Below are 18,692 nucleotides of genomic sequence, written 5' to 3'. Positions count from 1 at the left end.
TCAAGGATTTATGATACATTTACAAAAAAAATTAAAAAAAAAAAAAAAGAAAAGAAAAAGAAAAACTACACTTAACCCCCCAAAGTTTCACCCAAATTGCAATTTTACCTCTAAAGTGAAAAAAGTTGCAATGGACCTTAACCATGTTTCCTAATTTAGTAATGTATCCAAGTCTTCCGAAACAAAAAATTATTTTTTTAAATTTTTTATTTAAAAAAAGACAAAAATATCCCCAAATGCTCCGGAGCCACCCCCAATTTTTTTTTTTTTTTTTTTTTAAAAAAAAGAAATTGATCTTTTCAGGGGTATTTTCGGAAGAATATGCTACATTGCAAAATTATGAAACTTAGTTGGGGTCCATTGCAACTTTTATTTATTTTTCATTTTGGAGGCAAAATTGCATATTAGATTAAACTTTGGGGGGGGGGGGGGGGGGGGGTAAAGTTTAGTTTTTCCAAAACAAAAAAAATTAAGTTAAATACACGAGACATTAGCAACGATGTGTTGTCGCTAATTTGATTCAAATATATTATTTATGGATCATTTTAGCGACGACTATTCTAGTCGTCACTAATAGTCAAGCATTAGCGACGACTATGTTGTCACTAATAATGTCTGTTATTAATGACCACAATAGTCGTCGCTAATACTAGACTATTAGCGACGATTAGCGAAGACTATTCTAATCGTCGTTAATAGTCAAATATTAGCGACGACTATTGTGGTCACTAATAAGATCTGTCATTAGCAACAACATAGTCGTCGCTAATACTTGACTATTAGTGACGACATATTCGTCGTCACTAATAGTCAAGTATTAGCGACGACTATTATGGTCCCTAATAACATGTGTTATTAGCGACCACAAAGTCGTCGCTAATAAGCTAAATATTGTCGCTAATGCTTTTCACGTGGGAAAAAAATTACCGCCACAATAATAACGACGACATATTAGCGACGACAATTTTGTCGTCGCTGCTGTTCAGACTTTTTTTGACATTAGCAACGACCCCAAAATGTCGTCGCTGATAAGTGACTATTAGCAACGACTTGTGGGTCGTCGCTAAAAAATTGGTCGCTGAAGACCATTTTTCTTGTAGTATAGATGATTACTTCGTTTGCTTAAAAATAAAAATTTTTTGACCGTAACTCCAAAAAAAAAAAGAAGTTAAACATGATTTAAGAACACAAATTATTTATTCCACAAGAAACTTCATTCCCTTTCAAATCTCGTGGGCGGCTTGATGCCATTTTGTCTTATTTTGGCTTCGGTTACAAATTGGGTCTTTGGAGTACAAAAGGTTTTTCACTAAAAACAATTTATAACACAAGTTTTCTATAGTGAAAAGTAAGTAGACAATGAATAAAAAGCTTGGGATAAATGAGAATGCAATCAGAACAGAATCTCGATGTAGCGCACTTTGCCACATTGGAATTGATAGCTATTGCTGTATACATTGTTCCTAAGCCAAATCAGATCAAAACTTACTTTGTTTCATCAATTCTTGTCATTCAAACTACATAAAGCCTACAGCCACTAGACTTTTAGATTGCAGCGGATATGTTCGTTTGAAAAATGTGATTCTTGTAGAAGAAAGCTAGATGTTCTTGAGCCACTACGATAGAAAATGACTGTGCTGTTTGTCAAAATTACAAATTGAATTTTGTGAAATAAAAAGGTTTTTTTAAATAAGATTAAACTGTAACATGAATTTTCTATAATAGATGTCTTTTGGGTTGCCTGGCTCCCATAATGATTTTGCATTTGAAAATTGACGGAAAAATCACGTAATGATTGATTTCAAATTTGCAAAAAGGTAAGCAGCGAATGTTGATTTTTAAAATATTAGGGATTGATTTTAAATGGTGCTCCGACTCAGAGATTTATTATACATTTACAAAAAAAAAAAAAAAAAGAAAGAAAGTATACATACCCCCTTCAAACTATCACCCAATTGACAATGTTCCCCCCCCAAAAAAAAAACTTTCAATTGGGACATTAATTGTTTCCCCTCCCCAAACTACCAAAACATTGTCGATGTACCTATGCCTGAATTTAGGTGTTGGTCAGGATTTTATGAAAAATTATAATAGAGCGGTGAAATTTAAAAAATAAATAAATAAAAAAAAATTAAAATAGGGATACACTAAATTGACACTTTTTAAAGTTTAAGGATTGAATTACAAAAGTGATGAAAATCTTCAACATAATGATTGCAACGAGGTCATCATTACATAATCGCTCCATTGTTGAATTTATTGAGCATGGTTTAATTATTCTGTGAGGTTTTGAGATTTTATAATTAATGTTCTATAAATCACTTTTTTTTTTTTTTTAACAAATAAATCACTTTTTTTTTTAATTGCATAGCTAATAAGTAATAGCTATGCATATTATGTGGAACTATGTGTCCTAATTGGCTGAATTCTGAGATGGCTAAAAGAAGTTGATCTTTGAGAGGGAGGCTTTCTCAAGATGCCTTCGACAATCCTGCAACGTAACATTTATATATAATTGCAAAAAGTAGTGAAAATGCAGATTTTTGTGAAATAAACCGTGCTTATTCCAAAAAATGAACAGTAACTTCAGTAACTTTTGTGGATAAAATTATAATTATTGAAAAGTAAACTACATAATTGAAAATAATTTTATGAAAAATAAGAATTATTCTTGTGGAAAATAGTTTTAGAACTTCCAAAATACTATAGGGATAAGTAATAGAAAACGATCGCTTAAGATGGACTATAGAGTACCATTTATCTCGATATTGCACTAAAGATAAGTAAAAACTGCTAAAATCTTAAAAATAAGGTTATGCTAGGTTAGCACATAGACCTTAATTAGAAGTCGCTCATCGCTTAAATAACCTTTTTGACCTTTCCCCATTTTTCTTTTTTCATTTTTTTGAACTTGGTTTGAAATTAGGGTTTCTTTTTCAAAATATATATATATATACACACTAGTCTTGATTATTTTAATAATATTTTCATATCCTTTGAAGGGATCAAAGTATGGTTAGTTTTGAAATTTCATTTAAAAAAAAAAAAAAAATTGTTTAGTTTTTATTTCAAAAATTCTCAAACTTGTTTTTATAGAGACTTGGGTCAGAAATAAACCATTTGGACCTCCTCCTAATTAGGTTAACCAACTATGGCCCACAACTCACTAAATGGGCTTAAACTAATGCATTACACTTAGCCCACTTGGCCCATTGGCCCAAAACACATCTAAGGTTTAACTCTTAATAAATTTTGGATAAAAAAGCCCACTCGAAATATGCCATGAACATAAATTTTCAGATTTAATTCAAAACTTTTTTTGATGCCATATATAAGAAGGGATTTGATTCTTGCACTACATCATCACAACAACTGCACAACAGCCCCTCACATGAGGGTGGGCCCCAGTGTGTAGGACCCACCTACATGTGAGGGGTTGTTGTGCAGTTGATGTATTGGTGTTGTAAATCTAACATTTTCCATATAAGAAATAACTAATTTTCTTGCAATAGTTTTTATTATTATTATTATTATTGAAAATTTCTTGCAATAGTTTTAACACCACTTTAAGGGCTAATGTTTAGAAATGTTTTACCACTCAAAAGAACCATATTATAAAATGTTTTTTTTTTTTTTTTTTTTTCTATAAAATTTTATGACCATTCTTGAAAGAACATTATTATAAGGGCTATAATGAGACTCATTTTTAAATGACAAATATTTTCTACGAAAGAGCTACATATTTTGTAAACATATATATATATATATATATATATATATATATAAAATAGATTATCATCTTACAAAGGCATGCATTTTGGCTATTAAATGACCTTACAAGTTTTTTTTAAAGTATGGCGATGCTCATATGTTCATACCTTTGGCTATTAAAAAATGAACTCATAAATATACAAGGGAAGGTAACATGGTATCATTTTCATAGTTTAAATACCATCTTCATTACTTAAGCAAAGAAACCTATACACATATTATTAAGCATAAAATAGACAATAACTTTGAAAGAGGAGATAAAGAATTACTTACAAGTGGTAAAATACACTAGAAAACTCAAAGAGCTTCTCCTAAGAAAATGATGTGAGACCTTATAAGTTATAAGCGAGCGAGGAGTAGGAGGTGATTTTTTGGGCTCTTGGAAGCTGAAGGACTTGAATAAAAGTGTGAGGAAAAGTCAAGAGAACATGAAAGAAATGGGAGGAATTAGAATGAAGGGATTTGTCGTGTGATATGGGGGAGTTGGAGTGTAAGAGACAAAGTTGCTTTCCTTGAGAAGCCAAAAAGCAACCATGTCCCTCCCAAAAATGAAAATTACGTACCTATTAACTAGTCCATCATATGCTAAATTAAAATTATAAGGTTTTAATCGAGCTGAAGTCAACTCTTTGGTAAAAATATCAAAAGGAGTAACATATCCAATAATACATATCCTTGTTAAAATCTTTTTCACGAATAAAGTAGTAATTCACTTCTATGTGTTTGGTTCTAGCATGAAATATAGGATGGAAGCCAAAGCTAGGGCTCCCATGTTATCACACCACAATTTTGGTGGGGCCATTGAGCGGAAGTTGTAATTCTTGAAAAAGCATGCGAAATGTAACGACTCACTTCCAACGACACAATATTGTTCGTTTTTGGCTTCCCTAAACCAAACTTCTCAGGAGGTCACCCATCCTGTGACTACTCTCGCATAAGCACACTTAACTGTAAAGTTTTGAGAGGTATTCATGGTCATCACGGCTTTAAAACGCGGTGTACCAAGAATGGTGCGAATATATATACATATAAGCACATCCCCATTTCCATTCTCATTCCCATACCCAAGCGATGTGGGACTTTACACGTAACGTATAAAATTTTTGCAGTAGCAAATTAAAAGCCATGGACTTATACTCAACTTCTGTGCCTAACCTTGAGACAACATGTTGCTTCTTGGCTTGCCAAGAAATAAGACAATTACCAAGGAATTGTGATTATTGGGTGTAATTTGATTTGTTGTATTTATATATTATTGTGATTATTGAGTGTAACAGAACACCTTACAAATTGTCGTTGAGTTTTCATGTCAAACAAATACTTCTGAATTTTCAATTTGAAAGATTGTGAGAGGAAGACTTGATAGTTGGTTCCTCGTGCTCAAAGGGGGGATTGGCTTCCTCCAAAGCGCAAGCCATTTTGGTCAAAGGGTGCAAGAAGAAGTAGACGAGGAAAAATTGGTGAGGAATTTGGGGTTTTGGACTATTTTGAAGTGTTTCATAGCATGTGAAAGTTGGGTTTCCTAGTATTTATTGTCCTTAATCGAATGCATATTATCTGTTTATGGAAATGTCTGTTATGAATATGAAGCTTGAAGTTCAAGATGTTTTTCATCGATGATCAAAATATAAATTAATAGAAGCTTACAAAGCCCATGCATGATCCCTCTTTCATTTCCTGCAGTGGCACTCACAGTTGCCAGAGATTCCACAAAATCCTGACCACATTTTTTTGTGCCATTTTTCATTCTATAGTAGGAATGTAATTGAGAATTATACTCCCAAAATAATTAGTACAAACACAAGCATTTATAAGCGTGAATGAGACCAACTTTTATTATAAGCCCCTTGCAAGCTGATTAGCAATTCATGTAACACTTATCACATTAGTCATGTTGACCCAATAATCGCAATCTCCCCCTTTTTTCTTCAACAAAAATACATAAACAAAACAAATCGAAAAGCACGAAAATGACAACTTTTGAGGAATGTGTGCCTACCAGAATCAGGAGTAGCAATTGGTGGAGGGGTGATTGAAGAGTGTGGTGTATATGTGTTTGTGTGAAGACGTTGAGCTAGGGCTTGTGGAACGAGCAGCGGCCTTCCTGGTGGTAGTGGAGCTGACGATTTGGGGGGAGGGGGCAGAATAAGGGGGAGTGGTTTCAGAAAGCTGGGGAATAGTCGATTGAAGCATGCCCTCTTTTCAAAATTTCATCTATGAGTATGAATTTTTTATTTATTTTTAATCACATGGGTATGTGAGTGTGTATATATGTGGAGAGTAGCATTAATTTTCTTTTAAAAAAAGTATTTAGAGCTTGGTTGGGATTATGTTAAAGGGATGTAGCGTCAATGCTATAGTTAAAACTACAGTACAATCTGCTATAAAAAAAAAAAAAAAATTAGGGTTAAATAGCTTATTAGTACATGAGTTTTAGGCTTTTTTAAATTTAGTATCCGAGTTTTCATTTGCTTCATAGGTGATACTTGAGTTAGGGTAAAAACTCGTTTGGCTCAGCCACCCCTCTTCTTTTTCTTTTTCTTTTTTTCAAAAAAAAATTATTATTTTATTATTTTAAATTTTTTTTTAATTTTTTTATTATTATTATTATGTAGTGTCACTTGTCAACTTTAGCGGTTGACACGTGGCGAGCTGTTAATATTTGGACGAAAAATGTAACAGAAGTACCAAACGGAATTTTACCTCTAACTCAGGTATCACCTATAAAACAAATTAAAAGTCAGATACTAAATTTAAAAAAGCCTAAAACTCAGATACCAATAGGGTATTTAACCCAAAAAAAATACGAAAACTAAGCCTAACAATAATTGTGGAAGAGACTAGAGAGCATGCGCAGTGCAGTTTTTTTTTTTTAAGGGTAGTACAGGTCTTCTGAGTTTATTAACTAAATCAGGCAATTTTATTTTATTTTTTCAAAAAACGTATGATTTGAGAACTAATTTATATATTTTTTTTATGCTTATAGCTTATGGGTGAAAACATAAATTACATTTAAACAATAGTTAATTAAATTATTTATGAATTTTGTTAGTTATATTTGTTATTATTTGTAATCAATTTTTTCTTTTAAAAAAAACTCTTTTTAATCTCGCCCCCTGAGTTGAACTTGATCTCCGAAGCTCTCTGTAAGGTTAAAGACCTCAAATGGCGAAAATAACAGCTCAATAGGATGGAAATGAAGTGATTTTAAGGAAGGAGATGAAGAAAATGCACTGGATAGTCGCTATTGATAGCTACGGGCACTTGAAAGAGGTCCAATCTCTCAGAAAATAACACTGTTCACTATTTCTTTTCTTACATTTCCACTCAAAGCTCTTTTCTTAAATACTCGCTGGAAAAGCATCAAACGAGAATCTATCCTCAACCAAAAAACTATAGCTGTCCTAACAGCAAGGCGAATAATAAAACGGTATACAGCTGGACGAATGCTATACAAGGAATCAAACGCCCATAACTGAAACATGCAAGAAAACAATTAAAACGACTGCTGAAATACCTAAAACGAAAAGGGAAAAAGCCAGCTCACTATTCTACTAGAAGCTTCTACACTTTCAACTTCACCATACACGTCATTCCTATTACCCCACCGTATTCCACCGTAGGTAGGTGGCACCACCACCCTTACATTGGCAGGCCCATAACAGGCTCTCTCCCCCCCCCCCCCCCCCCCTTTCAAAGCACCGTGCCCGCAAGGTGGGGATATTGTTCCTGTAAGCGGTGAAGGAGCTCCCAGGAATCATCTTCCGGCAAAGCACCCTTCCAGCGAACCAAGACTTCGGTAACAGCCCGATTCTGACGTTTAACCACCCGGCGAGACAGGAGAGTCTCGGGTTCCGGCTTGAGTTCCCCATGACATTCCACAGGGGGAAGTGTGGGCAAGATAGTGATGTTGTGACCCACCTTGAGCTTCAAGTAAGACACATGAAAAACCGGGTGTATCTGAGCAGAAGAAGGAAGGTCCAACCGATACGCCACAGTGCCAATTCGCTGGAGGACTTTAGAAGGACCAAAAAATCGCGGTGATAACTTCAGACTCTTCCGCATGGCCACAATCTTCTGTCGATACGGCTGTAGCCATAAATAAACCCAATCCCCTTTGTCAAATGTTCGTTCCGTGCGATTTCGATCAGCATATACCTTCATCCAATTTTGAGCCTGCTGCAAGTGCTCCTTAAGAAGATTCACCATGGAGCTATGATCCTTAAGCTGGGAGTCAACGGCTAAGTTAGCCAAAATGCCGGGAACATAAGAGAGCAGGGATGGCGGAGGATAACCATACACAGCTTCAAAGGGAGTAATTCGGGTGGCAGAGTGATGGTTGGTGTTGTACCACCATTCCGCCAAAGCCAACCAATGACTCTATTCTTTGGGCTTGGACCCGGAGTAACAACGGAGGTACATCTCCAAGCATTTGTTTAAGGCCTCCGTTTGACCATCTGATTGCGGGTGATAGACGGAACTGAAAGCAAGCGAAATGCCTTGCAATTGGAACAATTCACGCCAAAACCTGCTAGTGAAAACAGGATCGCGATCAGAGACGATGGACTGTGGCATGCCGTGAAGTTTGAAATGTTGGAGAGAAATAAGTGAGCAACCGTAGAGGCCGTGTAGGGGTGAGCTAAAGGGAGGAAGTGGCTATATTTTGAAAACCGATCAACAACCACCAAAATAACAGTGAAACCATGAGAGTGGGCCAAACCCTCGATGAAATCCATGGAAATGTCAACCCATGTTCTGGTGGGAATGGGCAGAGGGTGGAAAAGGCCCGCAGGGTGAACAGTTTCATGCTTATTAACCTGACAAGTCTCGCATTCGCGAACAAATTTCTTAATATCATTGCGCATTCCCTTCCAATAGAAATCGTGTTTGGCACGAGGAACCATCTTATGGTAGCTCGAATGCCCAGAAGAAGGGTTATCATGGATATACTCAAGGAGCTGAAACTGAAATGAGGAACCCTTTACAATCCACAAACGACCCTTGTATAAAATAAGACCCTGCTGAAGAGAGTAGCTAGGGGGAGCCGAGAGGCCCTGTTGAAGATCTTCCAAGAGAGCAGAGGTCTCTGGGTCCAGAAGATAAGACGCTTGTAAGTCCGGAATCCAGGAAGGAGTTGGACAAGAAAGCAAGGACAGGGAGAAATCCTTAGCATCCAAGTGATCTTCATGTTGCCGAGACAAAACATCAGCGACCCGGTTTTCTTTTCCCCTTTTATACTCGATAACAAAATCGTATCCCAGCAATTTGGACAGCCACCGTTGCTGAGAAACTGTGCCCACCCGTTGCTCCAACAAAAATTTCAATGCCTACTGATCCCTTTTAACTTTAAAGGGACGGCCTAAGAGGTAGGGACGCCAGCGTTGCACAGCTGTAACCAAAGAGAAGAGCTCCTTTTCATAAGTGGAAAGGTGCAAAGCTTGTCCCTTCAAGGCCTGGCTGAAATAAGCAATAGGATGACCTTTTTGCATTAAAACAACGCTCACGCCAGTAGCACATGCATCACACTCTATGGTAAACGTCTGAGAGAAATCCGAAAGACGTAAAACCGGAGGAGATGTGACAACAGATTTAACTCTAGAAAAGCTGCAGTAGCAGTCGGAGTCCACACAAATGAGTTCTTCTTGAGAAGGGCAGTGAGAGGAGCTGCAATGATCCCATAACTACGTATAAACTTTCTGTAATAGCCTGTAAGGCCAAGAAACCCACGAAGTGATTTAGTGGTGGTTGGGAGCACCCATTTAGACATAGCATCTAATTTGGCGAGATCAGCACGTACACCTTTCGCAGAAATTATGTGGCCGAGGTAATCAATCTCCGAGACCCCAAACCTGCATTTGGAACCTTTAGCAAATAATTAATTAGTTTGAAGTGTGTTCAAAACAATATGCAAATGAGCTAAATGATCCTCCAAGTTCCTGCTGTACACCAGAATATCGTCGAAGAAAACCAAGACGAACTTCCAGAGGCAAGGTTTGAAAATGTCATTCATTAGAGCCTGAAAAGTTGTAGGGGTGTTAGTTAAGCCAAACGGCATAACAAGAAATTCGTAATGCCCCTCGTGCGTGCGAAATGCAGTTTTGGAAACATCCGCTAGGTGAACCCGAATTTGATGAAAACCTGAACGTAAGTCGAGTTTGGAAAAAATGGTAGCCCCATGCAACTTGTCTATTACCGGAATGGGATATTTGTCTTTAATGGTGACCTGATTCAGGGCCCTATAATCGACGCACATGCGCCAACTCCCGTCCGGTTTACGAACCAACAACACCGAAGAGGAAAAAAGACTTTGGCTAGACTGAATCACACCAGACTGTAGCAAATCTTTCACAATCTTTTCAATTTCCGACTTCTAGAAGTATGGATAACGGTAAGGACGAACACTGACCGACTGATCAGTTGTTGTTACAATTCTATGATCCTGAGTTCGTTGAGGGGGAAGACTCGTAGGTTCCTCAAAAAATGATGAAATTGTTGTAACAATTTGTGAATAGGGCTAGAGGGGCAATGAAAAGTTGATCCATCCTCATGAGAGACTATCTGCAAAATGAATCCCTTGGTGGCTGCAGTAGAGCGAAGGAAATGTGTTGCGTCCTCCATAGTGAGCTCGGAAGGACTAAGACCCATGAGGGTAATTGGCTGTGAATGAAGAGAAAATTTCATCGACATGGCAGTGAAGTCCCAAAGGATAGGACCCAACGTCCTCAACCACTCAACCCCCAATACAACATCACACCCACCCAGAGATAACAAAAAAAATTCTGAAGTAAAGGATGTGCCTGAACTCGGATTGTCACAGAAGGGTATTTACCCAAACAAGACAGGGTATCACCATTAGCAACTCGAACCTTCATATTCAAAGGAATTATCTCACCCAAAGACAACTTAGGCACAACATCTAAATCAATAAAATTGTGCGTACTACCGGAGTCAATGAGAATGAATACGCGGTGAGTGCGAATCCAACCAACTAATTGCATAGTCTTAGGAGCAACAGAGCCTGAAATGGCATGTAAAGAAATTTCGGGTTCAACAACCTCTTGGATAATAGGTTCTGTCATAGGTTCTAGTGGCTCAACTATTTCTTCAGATGGACTATCCTCTGAATCCTTAGGAGGACATTCATGAGCATGTAACAAGTAAAGCTTAGGAGACTTACACACGTGACCTTGGTGCCAACGCTCATCACAGTTGTAGCAGAGTCCTTTTTCATGGCGCTCGCGCATTTGGGTCGGGGAGATGCGCTGGACAGTGACAGTCGGATTAGGACGAGAGGAAACAGAGGAATGGGGAACTCCACTCGTCAAGCTGGGAGAAGCAGCTTGCTGACTCCAGCCTGATTGCCTACCAAAGGAAGTAGAGGTAAGTTGTGGTTTGAAAGGCTTCCAGCCACTAACCAAATATTCCTCCTGGAGCTTTGCAAGCCCAAAAGCGGCCACTAAATTTCGAGGAGCAAGCATCCGTAATGGTAAACGAATTTCATCCTTGAGTCCACTGAGAAAACAACTCAGTTTATACTTATCCGAGAGACCCCGGAGGTGGTTGGATAATGACTCAAACCGGGAAGTATACTCGATCACTGTGGACGACTGTCATAGCTTCACCAACATGATCGTGATACACAGGCCCAAATCGAACCAACAAAGCCTGAGTAAAAGCCTCCCAAGTAGGAAACTGACCATCCTCATCTGCATCTTGAAACCAAACGAGGGCCTCGCCATCCATATGAAAAGAAGCCATGCGGACCCGCTAGTAAAGGGGAGTATGATAATAATCGAAAAACTGGTTCACCTTATATGTCCTAGCTGCAGGATTATCCCCATCAAAGAGAGGGAAGTCAAGACGAACAGGGCGGGGGTGCATGGGACGGTCATGCCGATGATTAGCAGCAAAATCATCATCTTGGAACCAACCATCCTCTCGGGCATCACGTCCATCCTGGTCAAATCTTCGTTGGTCCTCCCTGTTGAGATGGTCATCATGACGACCATGCTCAAAACGAAGACGATCCTCCTGATCATTACGTCGTTCAGGGCCCCGAGGTTCCTGTCTTTCTGGCAAAAGATGAGGATGAGGTCCCCCTATCACGACCCTCCAGAGGGCGGTCAGGAGGTTGACCATTTTGGGTCCGGAGAACGGTATGGAGAAGGTCGGTGAAGTTGTCAAGCTTTTGTTCTAACATCACGTTGAACGTTTGCTGCTAGGCATTAACAGCCTGTTGGTGGGTATGAAAATCGTGGAAATCTTTGATGGACTCCTGGAGTTGTGCTAAATGGGTGCCGTCGGCCATGGAAACAGAGAAAATAGGGCCGGAAAACGAAAGAGAGAGAGAAAAAAAAAATCTGGAAGCGTCAAGAAAGGGGCTTTGATACCACTTGTAAGGTTAAAGACCTCAAATGGCGAAAATAACAGCTCAATAGGATGGAAATGAAGTGATTTTAAGGAAGGAGATGAAGAAAATGCACTGGATAGTCACTATTGATAGCTACGGGCACTTGAAAGAGGCCCAATCTCTCAGAAAATAACAATGTTCACTATTTCTTTTCTTACATTTCTCCTCAAAGCTCTCTTCTTAAATACCTGCTGGAAAAGCATCAACCGAGAATCTATCCTCAACCAAAAAACTATAGCTGTCCTAACAGCAAGACGAATAATAAAACGGTCTACAACTGGACGAATGCTATACAAGGTATCAAACGCCCATAACCGAAACATGCAAGAAAACAATTAAAACGACTGCTGAAATACCCAAAACGCAAAGGGAAAAAGCCAGCTCACTATTCTACTAGAAGCTTCTTCACTTCAACTTCACCATACACGTCATTCCTATTACCCCACTGTATTCCACCGTAGGTAAGTGGCACCACCACCCTTACGTTGGCAGGCCCATAACACTCTCTTTCAATATTTCTTGGAATACTCTTTTGTGTTTTATGGTTTGGTTTTACAGACAGTATGCAAAGAAGATGAGGACTATCGATGTGGTGAAGTACTGGCCTAAAGACTCGGAGGAAGAGATAAAGAAGATATATCAAGTCCTTCATCGCTTGCTTCATTTCTTCATTCTCAGCTTCTTTGATGTCACCTGCTTCATTGCCCATTGGATTCCAATGAAGGCAACGAGAAAATGCTGTCTCGTTGATTTCGATACCTATCTCGTTGCCCAAATTTTTGAGTGTACACTTTCAAGCTTTTCTCGTTGAGCATGCTGAGGAGCGCTTAACAAAATGATTGTTAAGTGAATATGTAATTGATCTTGTAACACGCTTTTCAACATGAAAAAAAGCTGGATTTAGATTTTTCTTTCTACCTATTTTGATAAATTGTTAGGTTCTGAGAGAACTTAGACCTTAAATTTAAAGGGAATCTAAACTTTTTAGATTTTGAGGAAACCTAAACCTTTTCAAACACAAAGTTTGTAATTAATTTTTGTATGCCTTTTATTATTACATTCAACTCTTTAAATAAGAAAACTATACGACTTGGAGAATATCACTTACAGACTTGGTGATAACGTCTCCTACGAGGACGACAAAGCTTTGGAGATAAGTCTCTAGATACTTGGATGTATATTGATTTACAGAACTCTAGAACTCTTCTCCTACTCTATGTAAAATAACAACATCAATTGAAAGACAACTAATATGCATGTTAATGCCCTACTCAAACTATTTGACCAAAACAATTGAAAGACTATAACTTATCGATCACTACGGTTTTGTACTCTAACTAGAAGACTGCATGCAAACGTACGTGACTTCATAACAATGATGGACATAAGTGTTTTCTTTCTCCAACATGTTGAAATCATATGGAAGAAAGAAAGAGGCATAGTTGGAAAACAGAGTGAGGAGAGCTCCCGAGATCATGTCAGGTTAGAGAGAGAGTGTGAGAAAAAGTGCGTATGCATGAGAGAGAGCTTTTTCTTTTGTTCTCTTTCTTTTCCTGAGTACTTTCCTTATCCTTAAAAGGCGTGATGTTTGCTTCATATATTACGGTTTGACTCAAGTTAAATTTGGGTTTTTAGCCGTTTGGTTTGTAGAATGATAATTTTGTTGGGGGAAGAGAATATTTTTTATTGAAAATAAAATATTGTGAAATGGAATAGTTATTTCTACACATTAATTTGGTTACAACACATATACTTGAATTGGAATCGATGCAAAATTACTAAAAAGTAAATTCCTTGTAATATCTTTTATTTTAAAAAAAAAAATCAATTTTTTATGTTTTATTTTTAAAAAAACGTGGAACTGGTGGGTGGCTGCGACCATCTTTGGCTCTTCTATGGGTAGCCTAGCCATCTCCAAATTCAACAGGAGTGGCCGTGGCCCATCGATGGTGACCCAGGCCACCCTAATAGGTGGTCGACTAGCCACTAAATACGTAAGTTTCTACTCTATTCTGTTTTTTCTTTTTTTTGTTTTAAGTTTAAGAGAAAACAGAAAATAATATGAGTTTTTTTTTTTGAAAAATTTTCTTTCGTAAGGGAATAGGTATGCCAATAAAAATAACTATTCTAAAAAATAGACCCTTACCAAATAAAAGAATGATTATTTATAGGTCTATTCTATGAACAAAATGAGACCTTAATTTTTTAACAGCAGATTAAATTACAACACTAAAGCTGGATCCATGTTAAAGAGCCTTAAAAACTATTTTTAATACATAAAAAATTGTGCCAAGACAAATAAATATGTTTGATAAAAAAAAAATTTAAAATTTACTTTCCTAACTATCTTGCTCTTAAAAAAAAAAAAAAAAAAAAAAAAAAATTCAAAATCGCGTTTTAGGCGAGTTTGAAAATAAATCCCTTTTTTATATATACAAAAACTTTATTTTTCAAGCAATATCAATTATCAAACAAGCTTTTTAAGTCTTAGCCAAAACGAAAAAGAAAAGAAAAAGAAAAAAGTTGTCCAATTTTATAAGGCACGAGATGTGGATACACATGTCGCCTTCTTGCTTCACCACCCAGGCGAAGCCCCGTACAAGGCCCAAGATCCAACGAATCACAATTAATTTTCATTAAAGTTTAAAAAATAAAAATAAAAACTTTACTTATAATTTTGATTTTTCATAATTTTTAAAACAAGGTATCTAAACTTTAAAATATGTCAATTTAAAATATTTTTTTTTCAATTTTTTTTTTTAATCTAAACCCTTCATTAGGAATTTCTTTTAAATTTTATCAAAATTTTTAAAACTCCTGTGTTTTGTTTTTAAAATTTTTTTAGAAAAACTTCAAAGATTCAATTTTATTAAATTCTAACCAATACTAAAATCTTTGAAATTTTTGTATTTTATTACTTATAAAAATAAAAAAAAAAAGAGAGAAATATTTCTAAAATTCTGACATAATTTAAAAGAAATTTCTTTCAAATGATTAAAATTAAAAATAAATACTTTAAATTAACATTTTTTTTTTAATTTGAGTACAAAAGGGATAAAAGATAGGGCTATAATTGAATTTCTTTCATTATAAAATTATAATCCTACGGTCCTAACCATTTTATGACGTCCACCGAAACCTAGATTGATCGGCCCTCCCAAACCCAGCTCTTGGACAAGAAAAAGACTTTCTTCCCGAACGGAGGATTCTTCTCCATTTTCGTATTCTCTACTTGTCCCCGAAAAATCCCTGACGCAAAGCATAACTCTCCGATTCATCTATCAATCTTTGAAGGCTAATTTTTATAGTCTCCGAGGTACCTTTCGCTGATTTCAGAATTTTATGTCTAATTTTTATAGTTTATTTCTTTCACTTATTAATTCTCCTGGGTCTTTGAATTTGATAATTTGTCATTTTAATTTTTTTTTTTTTTTTTTTGGTTCTTAACTATCTCAGATCTTCGATATTGTCTTTTTGTTTAGTTCAATTTTCCAAATATATAGGGTTGACTTCTAGGGTTTCTTTTTACGTTGTTTCGTTTTCAGTAATTGAGTTGTTATTGACTTCTAGGGTTTCTTTTCCTCCATTCTTTTTCAGATTAAGATTTTTGGGTTGGAATTATTTCAGAGTTTTCAACCCTTGAATTCAGGATTTTCGGGGGTCAGATTTATTTTATGGCATTTGAATGCCAAAAGGGTACGGAGGTTTCTAAGAAGCTAGTGGATTGTGTAGAAAATTCTTGTGAAGAACAAATTGAGTTTAATCAGTTCAATTCCGAAGAGAAAACCAAAACAACAACAATTTTAGATCTCACATCCAAGAAAGGCATTATAACCTCTGCCAATTCGAAACACTTTTTGGGTAATGATGTTTTGCCCATTTTTCGTCCCTCATTTACCGACCTTCCTCCCGCATTGATATCTGAAATCCTTAACAGCCTTGATCCGAAAGAGCTTGGTATAGTCTCATGTGTCTCGGCAAGTCTCCGTAGGATTGCGTCTGACCACCATGTCTGGAAGAAATTCTATTGTGAGAGGTGGGGTCTTCCAACAGTTCCAACACCTCTGGGTTCAGAGTATTCAGATGAGAAGTCATGGAAGGATTTATTTGTGGAGAGGGAGTTTGGGAGTAAGACTTTTATGGGACGTTATAGCCTGGATGCTATGTATGGCCACACTGAAGCAGTTCGCACTGTTTTCCTTCTGGCCTCTGCAAAGCTCATATTCACTTCAGGGTATGACTCGGTTGTCCGAATGTGGAACATGGAAGCAGGTTTGTCGATTGCGTCGTCACCACCACTTGGCTGCACTGTCCGCGCAGTTGCAGCGGATACGAAACTATTGGTTGCTGGTGTTACCGACGGATTTATCCATGGTTGGAGGGCAGTGGAGGGGCTTCAATACTTGTTTGACCTCAGGGGTTCTCAGAGCCAGAACACAGAGTTCCGACTATGGGAACATGAGGGACCTATAACCTCTCTTGCTTTGGATCTTACGAGGATGTATAGTGGTTCATGGGACATGACTGTTCGCATATGGGATCGTTTTTCATTGAAGTGCTTGAAGGTTTTGAGGCATAGTGATTGGGTATGGGGACTTGTTCCTCATGATACTACAGTTGCTAGCACATCAGGTTCGGATATTTATGTTTGGGATTCCAGCAGTGGGAATTTGATGACCATTATTCGTAATGCTCATGTTGGTCATTCTTACGCTCTGGCGAGAAGCCACACTGGGAATTTTCTTTTCACTGGTGGAGAAGATGGTGCAATACACATGTTTGAGATTGCAAGTCATTGCGCTGAGACTGCTGTTTTTAAGGTTGCTACATGGATTCCCCACTCAGGTCCTGTGCATTCCCTTGCATTTGAGTTTCCATGGCTTGTTTCAGCTTCTAGTGATGGGAAGCTGTCACTAATTGATGTAAGAAAGCTGCTAAAGACTAACAGAAGTGCTTCAGGGACGCGTGTTTCAAGGGCTAAGCATGTGAGCCGGAATAGTGTGGAGCCCCCACAGAGGATGTTACATGTGCATGGGAAGAATCTGTTCTCAGTTGACATTGGGGCTGATCGTATAGTATGTGGAGGGGAGGACGGTACTGTTAGGATGTGGAACTTCTCGCAAGCATTGGAAATTGAGCAGAGGATTCGTGCTTTAAGAGGAATACGGTTGGAGAACAGGATGAGGCGGCGCAGGCTCCAAATAGAGATGAACAGTAAAGGTGGTTGGACTGATCAATGTTCAGTTGCAGCCAAGAAGAACCCAATTAATGGTGACAGGAGTGTTGTTTGGCACAATAAGCGTGGGATGAGCAGCAAGCTGAAGGCATAGAAGCACTGACATTGTTTGCTTCTAGGCACCACTGCCCTTTTACTCTTTGGGTATCTAATATCGATGTAGTTTTCAATTGATGGTCCAAGCAGGTCAGCTGACTCATTGTAGTTTTTTCGCTACATATTTGGATTATAACCACATGGTTCATTTAGTAGCTGATCTTGGATGCCTTGTATTATGTTGGTTGCTTTACTAAAATCATAGTTTCCATTCTTCTCTGTGTGCATGCTTGTCTCTGTTTGTGTGTGAGTCCAATATGCGGCCAATGGTTTCGTTCTGTTTGACAGTCCTTGGACCTTTTAAAACTATGTCATGCATGTGTGAATGTGTGACCCAAGATCTCCACTCTGCTTTACATTCGTCCAATATTTGGCCCAAAGTTTGTATTGTGTTTTGACAGTCATGGAATTTTTGCGAAATACGTCAATACATAAAGTGGTGTTAGTGTGGGTGCATGTGACAGCCTGAAGTTTGCATTCAGCTTTGATATTCGTGTTGACTATGTAATATGTTGGCTGGCGGCCCTCTCATGGGATCCCGGAACTCTTCTTTAACGCATCGCATCAGGACGCGTAGCTGACGACATTCTCTGTATGTCTCTTCTTCAAGTCGCATGACGACCCGCTTATTGAAGTGCTTGCTGACGAGGCTTTCGGTGGCTCACTATCTCGTCACGTCAGGACGACCTTGCGGACTCCAATGTAGTGACTTCTCTCTTCCTCTGCAACTCCTCTTGCGTGATGCTCAAATTTAGCAGTCAAGAATTTGCTCGCATTTTGGTGAATCAGATGGTAAATCTAGAGTAGAAAGGATAGTATATTGCTACATTTTTCCAATGGATTAAGTATGTATATATATATATATAATCAAAATCCCAGTCTAATGACTAGGGGTGACAATTCGTAAGTATTCGCGTGTCGGGTTCAAATAATTTCGAGGTATAAGTATAAGCAGAGACGGAACTAGTATTTTGTGAACAAATTTTGAGCGGTTGGTAATAATAATATGGAGGGAAAAGGCCTACAGAACGTTCAACCTCCCATCTAATTAACAATATTTTTAATTTTTAAATGAGACAATATCCTATAAATTATTAAAAAAATTGTCAATGTTTTAAGGCCAACCAAAAAAGATAAAAAGGATCATAAATTTTTTCAATAGAATAAAATTATTCCTAT

General features: G+C 37.6%; 1 protein-coding gene across 2 annotated transcripts; it reads left to right on the top strand.

Moving 5' to 3' along the window:
- Positions 1-15,287: 15,287 nt before the first annotated feature.
- On the top strand, positions 15,288-18,241 carry LOC133877814 (F-box/WD-40 repeat-containing protein At5g21040). Of its 2 annotated transcripts, XR_009901780.1 has the most exons (3): positions 15,288-15,497; positions 15,779-17,603; positions 17,978-18,241. XR_009901780.1 is itself a non-coding variant. In XM_062316234.1 (2 exons), exon 2 carries the CDS (start codon positions 15,856-15,858, stop codon positions 17,509-17,511), a length of 1,656 nt encoding a protein of 551 aa, XP_062172218.1. In that variant the 5' UTR covers positions 15,288-15,497; positions 15,779-15,855; the 3' UTR covers positions 17,512-17,727. The 2 variants fall into 2 exon arrangements, 1 of the variants encoding a protein (XP_062172218.1); XM_062316234.1 differs by lacking the exon at positions 17,978-18,241 and having other exon boundaries at positions 15,779-17,727.
- Positions 18,242-18,692: the final 451 nt, after the last annotated feature.

Source organism: Alnus glutinosa, chromosome 9, assembly GCF_958979055.1.
Source record: "Alnus glutinosa chromosome 9, dhAlnGlut1.1, whole genome shotgun sequence".
Taxonomy (NCBI): domain Eukaryota; kingdom Viridiplantae; phylum Streptophyta; class Magnoliopsida; order Fagales; family Betulaceae; genus Alnus; species Alnus glutinosa.
This window is presented reverse-complemented; position numbering and strand designations above follow the sequence as displayed.

What these genes read in the sequence shown, in the direction of transcription:
- LOC133877814 (XM_062316234.1), top strand. Translation starts at nt 15,856, where the DNA reads ATGGCATTTGAATGCCAAAAGGGTACGGAGGTTTCTAAGAAGCTAGTG.